General features: G+C 36.4%; 1 protein-coding gene across 1 annotated transcript; it reads left to right on the top strand.

Moving 5' to 3' along the window:
* Positions 1–898: 898 nt before the first annotated feature.
* On the top strand, positions 899–1,399 carry LOC132612185 (uncharacterized). The gene has a single exon (XM_060326507.1). It carries the CDS (start codon positions 899–901, stop codon positions 1,397–1,399), a length of 501 nt encoding a protein of 166 aa, XP_060182490.1.
* Positions 1,400–9,985: the final 8,586 nt, after the last annotated feature.

Genomic DNA, 9,985 nt, shown 5'->3' with positions numbered 1-9,985 from the left:
GCCCTCTTTGTATCTAATATTCATCAATTGTTTCAGTAGGAACAACTTATTATTGCCAGTCTTTGAAGCATAAAGTGTCTCGAGCTTTTCCCATAAGCTTTTAGCATTTGTCTCATTCACAATATGATTTCGAACATTATCTTCAACCCATTGCCTAATATTGCCACAAACCTGTAAGTGCTCAAATTCCCAATCCTCATCTTCAATAGACTCGGGTTTCTTAGAAGCAAACACAAGTAAATGCAATTTCTTGGCAAATAGAAGATCTTTCATCTTGCTTTTCCAAATATGGTAATTACTGCCATTTAAACAAACCATCTTGCTCATATTTGCCTCTATCATTCAAATAGACAATTGACACAACCAAATACAACCACAAGCTCTGATACCACTTTGTTGGGAAGAAACAAGCAATAAATAAATTGCACGACGAGGTAACAGCGGAAGAAATACTCAAGTCGAAAATTCCCACACTATTTGAACCAAGAGAAGTATTGGAATTGCAGAAAACAAGGACATTATGGGCTGATGGAACCGTGTTGGAATGGCAGAAAACAAGAATATTATGGGCTGATGGAACGCGTGGAAAGTAGACCACTTTAAAAATAAAAGTAATAGTTTGTAGTGGAGGGTTCAGTGTACCAAATTAGTTTAATCATATAGTATTCAATTCCACCAGCTGCAGTGCACATGGCTTGCACAATAGTGCAGTGCAAATAGATTCCCTTACATTGTATAAAAAACGGAAGTGAAAAGATGAATGGGACAGAGAGAAAAATTGAGTCCAATCTCTTTATTTACTTTTGTAACATGGTATCAGGGCATTCAATCTGAATCCCTCTGTTGTTTTATTCCAATTTTTCTTTCCTTCTTGTTTGATTTTATCTGATTCATTACAATGACAGAAAATGTTAATGCTGCTGTTGGGACCCAAGTTTCCAATTTAGCTGCTAGCAGTACACAGAATGAACTCATTGATTCCTCTCATCCATTCTTTATTTCACCATCTGATTCTCCTGGCACACTGTTAACCAATACAGTGTTTGATGGCAGGAGTTTTGGTGGATGGAAAAGAGGAATGTGGATAGCTTTAACAGCAAAAAATAAATCTGGTTTTGTTGATGGATCTACCCGAGAACCAAGTGCAGGAACTGACCTGCACAGAGCTTGGTCTAGGGCCAATAACATGGTCATTTCTTGGTTATTAAACTCTTTATCTAGGGAAATTTCAGAAAGTATTTTATATTATTCTACTTCGAAAGATATCTGGGCAGAATTGGAGGCAAGATTTGGCCAAAGCTCAGGTGCTAGGCTTTTTCAACTCCAAAAGGAGCTTAGTGACCTTACTCAAGGTGCATGTGATATTGCAACTTATTTTACCAAGATGAAACGACTCTGAGATGAGTTGGATACCTTGGATTCTTTTTCACCATGTCTTTGTGAATGTTCATGTGGAGCAAAAGAAAAGAATATCAAGTTTAAGCAAGATGAAAGGTTACTTAAATTTCTAATGGGTTTAAATGATACTTACTGTGGTGCAAGAGGAAACATTCTAATGATTTCACCTCTACCTACTGTGTCAAATGCTTATGCACTTTTAATTCAAGAAGAAAAACAAAGAGAAGTCCAGAACACACCAAAATATCCAGGGGAATCTTCCTCTTTTGTTGCTACAAATACAAGTAATGGACAGAGGACTTTCTCTACTGATTTTAGGGGACAAAGAATTGGTTATGATAATAAAAAATCTTCTCTCATTTGCAAATATTGCAAGAAAACTGGACACTTGATTGATAAATGCTATAAGCTACATGGTTTCCCCCCCTAACTTCAAGTTTACTAAGCAAAAGAATTTTCAGAACAGTGCACAAGGAAATGCAGTTTCAACAAATGATTATGGAGAGACTTTTAAAGACACGAAGGTGCAAGGAAAATTGCTTTCCAATGAGCAACTTGCCCAGGTGATGCAGGTGTTGCAGCATATAAACAAAAGTGAACAAGGTTCTGATTCTGAGGCCACAGCAACTGCAAACTGTGCTGGTATAAATTTCAGTCCTAATCCATTTTCTTTAAATTCTAAAGTCAATCAGAAGATCTTTTCTAGACACACCTGGATCATAGACTCAGGTGCAAGTGACCACATGAGCTATAACAAGAATTTCTTTTTTAATCTTACACCTCTACCAAAACCTATCTCTATTAAGTTGCCAAACTCTCAACATGTTAAAGTGTCTTACTCAGGTTCCATAAGGTTGTTCTCTAATTTTGTTATACATAATGTCCTCTTTGTTCCAAGTTTTCACTTCAATCTTTTATCTGTGTATAAGCTGTGTAAACAGTTTTCTAAATTCCTTTTATTCACCACTGCTCATTGTTTTATGCAGGGCCCTTCAATTAAGAGCCCAATTCTGCTTGGTGAGAGTCAAAATGGACTTTATTTTCTCAAAGATAGGATTCCAACAGCTTCTGCCTATGCCAGCCTGACCTCTAGTACTAGTTTTCATTCCAAAAAAGATATTTCATCCACTGTTTCTTGTTATTCTGCTTGTAATGCACAAAGCCAATTATGGTATGTAAGGTTGGGCCATATGCCTCTTTCAAATATGGGAAATATCAATGGAATCCCCTTCAATTTGTGTTCACAATTTTCTGTTCCTTGTTCTGTTTGTCCTTTGGCTAGACAACACAAACTTCCTTTTCCTAACAGTCATATTTCTACTAAACAACCTTTTGATTTAATTCATATTGATACTTGGGGACCTTATAAAACTCCTACCTATGATGGATATAAATACTTCCTTACCATAGTAGATGACTTTACAAGAGGAACTTGGACCTTCTTATTATCCACTAAAAGCAATTCTTTTTCCATTCTTAAGAGTTTTTTGGCAATGACAGAAAGACAGTTCAATAAAAGGGTCAAGATCATTAGATCTGATAATGCATGGGAGCTAGGATCCAGTGTTGAAAGTTCTAGTTTTCTTTCCTCTCAAGGAATTTTACATCAAACCTCATGTGTAGCCACTCCACAGCAAAATGGTGTTGTGGAGAGGAAACACAAGCATCTCCTAGAAGTTTGTAGAGCCTTGCTTTTCCAATCAGATTTGCCTCATAAGTTTTGGGGGGATGCACTCATGACTGCAACTTCATTATTAACAGATGTCCTACTAAAGTATTGTCTTTTAAAACACCTTATGAAAAACTTTTTGGTGTCTGCCCCACTTACTCTCATTTGAAATGTTTTGGGTGTTTTGCCTTTACCTCCACTCTTTCACAAGGCAGAAATAAATTGGCTCCTAGGGAAGAACCATGCATTTTCCTTGGGTATCCCTTTGGGAAGAAAGGATACAAGATGTTTAGCCTCAAAACCAAAAAGTTCATTATCTCCAGAAATGTGATTTTCTATGAATCAATTTTTCCATTTTCTTCTAACCCCATCACAGTGCCTACTTTTCCTTTAGATGACCCTAATGAACATCTAGCTCATGATCATCCTGATACTTCTGTACCTTTTTTCACTACTGAAGATGATCCTAATCCATCTCCACCTGCTGCAACTGATCAACCTCCCTCTCCTCCTAGTCCCACATATTTTACTAGTCCTGCAAACACTGATTCTCAGGGTCCTATGGTTCCTCCTACACCATCTACACCTATTCTGAATCCTACTACTCTTAGAAGGTCAACCAGGTCAGTCAAAACACCAGCTTACTTGAAATATTATGTGTGTGACAGTATTCACCCTTCTAATGTCTCAGAATCCCGTTTCACCTCCTCTCTAGAAGTGTCTCCTATTGCTTTCTCTGCTTTGTCTACCTCAAACCAATCCTACATTAATTCTTTGTCACATATTCAAGAACCTGCCACTTTTTCCCAGGCTGTTTTATATCCAGGTTGGCAGGATGCTATGACTAAGGAACTAGAAGCCTTGATCACTAATAATACTTGGGAAGTTGTCTCTTTACCACCCGGGAAAAAGGCTTTGCCTACAAAATGGGTTTACAAAGTGAAATTGAACTCCAATGGTACTGTGGAAAGACTCAAGGCTCGGTTAGTTGTCAGAGGTGATATACAAAAGGAAGACATAGATTTCACTGAAACTTTTAGTCCTGTTGTTAAGATAACAACTATCAGATGTGTTCTAGCATTGTCAGTTAAGAAAGGTTGGGGCCTTTTCCAGTCAGACGTAAACAATGCGTTCTTACATGGGGAATTAGACGAAGAAGTGTATATGCAATTTCCAACTGGTTTGAAAGTTGTTGATCCTACTCAAGTTTGTCGTCTTCAGAAATCGTTATACGGTTTAAAACAGGCGTCACGATAATGGTATTCACGTTTAATTGCAGCTTTGAAGTTCAAAGGTTTTACACATTCATTGAATGATTATTCACTGTTCTACAAGGTGCACAATTCTTCTATTTCAATTTTAGCAGTTTATGTGGACGATATACTACTTACAGGAAACAACAAATCAGAACTCGATGAGTTAAAATCATTCTTAGACTCAGAATTTAGAATCAAAGACTTGGGTGACTTACATTTCTTCTTGGGAATTGAGATCATTCTCGAGCCACAGGGACTAATCCTCAATCAACGCAAATTTTTACTTGAACTCTTCTCCGAATACAACTGTCTCGGTTTGAAACCAGTTTCATCCCCTTTGGACCCTTACCACAAGTTACAAGCAGACATGGGTGAACCTCTTTCCGATGTTACTGCTTACCGGAGGTTAATAGGACAACTCAATTTTCTTACTCATACCCGTCCCGACATCTCATTCTCCGTTCAACACCTTAGTCAGTATATGCAAAACCCTCACAAAGCTCATCTTAACGCTGCTCACCATGTTCTCCGATATCTTCTCAACGACCCAAGTCTGGGCATTTTCTTAAATTCTTCACCTTCTCTCTCTTTACTCGCCTTTTGCGATTCTGACTGGGCTACTTGCCCAGACTCACGCAGATCTATCAGTGGCTTTTATGTCACGCTCGGTGGATCTCCCATTTCTTGGAAATCTAAAAAACAAACCTCCCTTTCCCTTTCCTCTGCCGAGGCAGAGTACCGATCCATGCGACAAGTAGTAGCAGAACTCACATGGCTTGTTCGTCTCTTCTCCGACCTAGATCTACCCATTTCTCTTCCAATTCCTCTGTTTTCCGATAGCCAGGCGGCGATACATATCGCTAAAAATCCCGTCTTTCATGAACGGACGAAGCACGTCGATCTTGATTGCCACTTCGTCCGTCAACAGTATCTCAATGGTTTGATCTCACTCTCTTTTCTTCCATCTTTGTCTCAACCCGCCGATCTCTTTACGAAGCCTTTACCCGCTTCTTCTCATCGTTTCTTGTTAAGCAAATTGGGTGTTCGTTCCTCCCCCTCCAATTTGAGGGAGGGTATTGGAATTGCAGAAAACAAGGACATTATGGGCTGATGGAACTGTGTTGGAATGGCAGAAAACAAGAATATTATGGGCTGATGGAACGCGTGGAAAGTAGATCACTTTAAAAATAAAAGTAATAGTTTGTAGTGGAGGGTTCAGTGTACCAAATTAGTTTAATCATATAGTATTCAATTCCACCAGCTGCAGTGCACATGGCTTGCACAATAGTGCAGTGCAAATAGATTCCCTTACATTGTATAAAAAACGGAAGTGAAAAGATGAATGGGACAGAGAGAAAAATTGAGTCCAATCTCTTTATTTACTTTTGTAACAAGAAGACAATAAACACTAGCACAAATGGAAATTCAGGCAGCAACTATACCAACAATAAAATAGCAAAGCAAGCAAAAATAAATTGAATGGAAGAGACACCAAATTTACGTGGTAAAACCCCTTCAAGGTGAAGAGGAAACATCCACGGGACCTCCGGCCCACAAAATCTCCACTATAATCAACAAGAGTTACAACAATGTTCTCCAAATGACTACAACAACAAAACCAAGCACGGAGCAACAATACATATAAGATAGCACCAAAACTAGTGAAGAAATGAGAGAAATCACCCCAAAAAATGAGCTACTGTTCGTACTCGAAAACTGAAGCTACAGACCACAAAATCCGATCTTCACCATTGAAATCGAATAACTAGATGTGGAGAACCCCCAGTTCAAATTTCAGCACGATCCAACGGTTAACGAATCAAGAAACACAATTTAAAGCGGACTGCTGTAGCAGAAAATTTCTGGATGAAAATCTGCTTTCTCTCTCACGTTTTTCTCTCTATATGGCTGCTCTGAATTCACTCTTGTGTTGTGTAAATAAGACCTAAATTGATCCTATATATAGAAGAAATTTTGGGCAATATTGGCCTGGTCCAAATTGAATTGGGTTGTATTAATCCAATTTCACATAGGAAGGGAAAACCCAAAAACCTAACACTCTTTTAGTTTTTTGCTCAGTTGAACAGAGTCAACTCCAAAGCAATGAATAAAAAAAAATGGTATTATGGACAAGAGATGTATATAAGGATGAAAGGAGACGAGGATGATCCCCTCTATGACGCCTCAGTTCCCCGTGGTTTGGAGAATAATAAAAGAGGAAATTCATCATCAATGCTTGTCAAGAAATTGGCTAAAGTCAACAATTACTTGAAGATATTGGAGTAATCTGATGGCATTAACGTCAGGTTATGTTCCCTTAGCCAACTGATTTAGAGTTAATCTATTCCTAACCTACTCTTTGTGATTTAAGTTAAATATAATTTCTATAGGAATATGGTAAGAGTATATATAAGGTGATGATCTCTATTGTATAGTTTAACCGTCTGATGCATGCGTAGGAATATGATATGGTTGCTTATTGTTATAACTTCTTTTGCCAAATCAAATTTTATTGTAATTGGCATACAATTTGGTTATATACATGAAAATACTTGGAAGATTACTATCATAAGACATGAATTAAGCTTACAAGTATTCGAAAAATATTCTTGAAAATTATTTTTGATATTGTGACTATAATATGTATATATCATATTGGGTCAATAAAATATACATATTCTTATGTGATGAGAACATAAGATCAAACTTTGAAAATCCATTGAGTATGTAATAAAACCGCCTGACAGAGATATTGCGCAAAACAAAAAAAATGATTTCCTTTTTGCTATTTGGTAGAAGTACAGATGTAAGTTGCATCGTCTATTAGCGTTGGCTATCACCATCTTTTGAGCCAGTATAATTAATTGATTAAATTAGCATACATCAGTTAGATTTTCAATTTGCTTACATGAATAATCAGAATCTTTGATTGAAGGCTCTCTTTGAAAGGGATCTAGAATTGGTTGGCACGTAGAAGTACATGCCTTGTGCTAACTTTACAAGCAAATATATCATGTGGAGTTTATTTTCAAGTTGTGAATGATATGAAGTATATAATTTGGATGAATCATATCTATATTTGAAAATTGTTAGCAGGAGAATAAAATAAATTTTATATTTAGATGTCATTTTATTTAAATGTTGGTGAGATTTTGTGAATATGAGTTCTTGTAATAAGCATGTAATGTTAATGTTGTGCGTATTAATATGTTTGACAAACAGAAAATGTGATAAATCCGAGTTTGGTGTTTTTCTATACTTAGAGATTATCAATTCGTGTGAACTGATGATATGTGGTGAAAATATTGGAGGCAATTATATCGCACTTGTGAATCATTATATTTCGAAATTTATTCTAAGTGATTCTTACTCTAAATTTTACTTTGGTATGAGGTACTTTTGTTTAAAAAAAAGAAAAAAAGAAAAAAAAAAAAAGGAAGAAGAATAAACAATGACTCGTGTTTGGTGGTCAATAACAATGACTCGTGTTTGGTGGTCAAGGATTGATGCTTCAACATAGATATTGGTGATGAGGTTTTGAAGGATGACAAAAATTCAAGTAGGGAGTATAATTCATGTGATGAAAAGGTACTTAATATTTTCTGGTGAGTATTTTCTCACTAATCAAATATTAGCAGCTTTTGAGAGAAAAAAAAGAAAAGAAAAGAGAATGGTTAATATATAATGTGTGGCCTCACAAGGATGATAACCATTCGTAAAGTGACACTACATTAAGTGTAGCTTATAATTAAATATTGATAGATCTTCTCGTTAAACATTTATTATGTGAGAAGATAGTGTAGTCATGGGAAACATTGGGCTATTACCATTTTAATAGAGATAATCTTGAATGGCGTCTACTCTTTCATGTGAATGCTAGTCATAACTGGAAATTCATATTTTAAGAGTTTAAGGATAAGTCACCAAGAATTATCCAAGAAATGTTAATGCCGAGGTTACATTTCCGGTGCATAAATATACTCAAGGAATAGTGGGGGTGATAATACATACAAATGAAGTGTTATTCCTTTAAAGCCCATGTTTGACTATATGCACTGATTTTCCACAACGAGAAGGATGAACTTTAATTTGTTCTTAACAGTCTCATAGCTTAAAGAGGGGTGATAGAGCGGTTGTGGGCACCCTTGATGAGATTGCCTAAGCAAGTATGAAAGTGAGAGGCCGCTTTCTGTGGATTTTAATGGTGAATCCTAGAGTACTTGCTGAAACAAGATTGAGCGCAAGGCCTATATTAATCGGCGCCGCCATTACAGAATAAAAACTCATGTATAATACGAATATGAGTTTTATATTCATATTCATTCTAAAGGTTAAGGCTGGTTAGCTACCTTTAGTTATGTATTATACAAATATCCAATAATATTCGTCGTGCGTTTTTGAGTCCGCATATTATTATTAAATAATAAGTGGGGGATTGTTATATACATAATATATAAGTATTATTTAATAATAATAGTAATTATCTTATGTGGCTTTTCTAAAGAGTTGTGTCCCTTAAACTTAAAGAAAGGTTGTGTCCCTCTATTCATTAACTAATTCCATCTTAGAATGGTTTTAAACGGTTAAATTTAAAAGAAGTTCTATTTATTTAAGGGGTCGTGTTGTTTGTAGTCTGAGGACGTGAGAACTGAAGGAAACAATTCCTTGTTCCATTCCAGAGAAATTATTCTTAATAACTAAATTCACTCTTCTTTTAACAGTGCAATTCCTCCATCAAAATTCTACCTCATCTTCCGGCAAATTCCTATATTCCTATTGATTTGAGTTCTTGTGGTAGAAGAAATCAAAGAGTGCAACTTTGATTTCCAGAGTAGGCATTGTATCCTGGGGATAAATTTTCCCGTTAACCACTTGCACTGTGTGGGAGAAATTACTATCCTAAAGATAGTTTCCTGGAAGCGCCTTGCCTATTCGTTCCGCGTTTTACATTGAATTCGCTTTCATAATTTCTCTCTTTAATTTGTTTATTTAACTTTGTCTTGCACAAAGTTACTCCATTGTATTTATTTTGAATTATTCTACAACATCACTAACATATTACTCCGGTCTCTTGTCATGTTTTTCTTTATACGTCCCTTACGAAAATATTAGCTAAAAGAGTAATTGGACTAAATTATGAGGCTTCCATAATGGAGGTCTCAGGTTCGAAACCCCCTGCCTACAACAGCAGGGGATTTGCCTTCTAGGTCGAGCTCGTCGCACATGGCTTGCCTAGTGCGGTTATCTCTCCTGTGTGGTTTGCGGGCTATTACACAGGAGTGGAATTTACCCTGTGCGCACCCAAAGAGTAGCGGCTGTGGGGTCCCTTGTCATCAAAATAATTATCCTCATTTACTGCTTTGATCTCGTTTAATACTACTCTCTTTTTCACCACAAGTCTCTTTCCACATTTATTGAGTGCGGTTAAATGTGAAAACAAATACTCCCTTCATCCCAAAATAAGTGTCGCTTTAACAAAACAGATTTGTCCCAAACTAAGCGTCACTTTAGGAATTCAAGATAAAAAATAGTACAACAATTGTTTCCAACTATACCCTTATATTCAAGAACTACTACTTTTTAATAGTGCTCAGTTCTCAAGAAATTAATAAATGGAGTAACTTAGCAAACTATACATTGTTTTTAATATTTTTCTTGATGG

This window comes from Lycium barbarum, chromosome 9 (genome assembly GCF_019175385.1).
Source record: "Lycium barbarum isolate Lr01 chromosome 9, ASM1917538v2, whole genome shotgun sequence".
Classification (NCBI taxonomy): domain Eukaryota; kingdom Viridiplantae; phylum Streptophyta; class Magnoliopsida; order Solanales; family Solanaceae; genus Lycium; species Lycium barbarum.
Note: the sequence above shows the minus strand (reverse complement) of the source record. Positions and strands in the feature narration are given on the sequence as shown.

Bases quoted from the DNA above. Each gene is read 5' to 3' on its own strand.
- LOC132612185 (XM_060326507.1), top strand. From the start codon at position 899: ATGACAGAAAATGTTAATGCTGCTGTTGGGACCCAAGTTTCCAATTTA.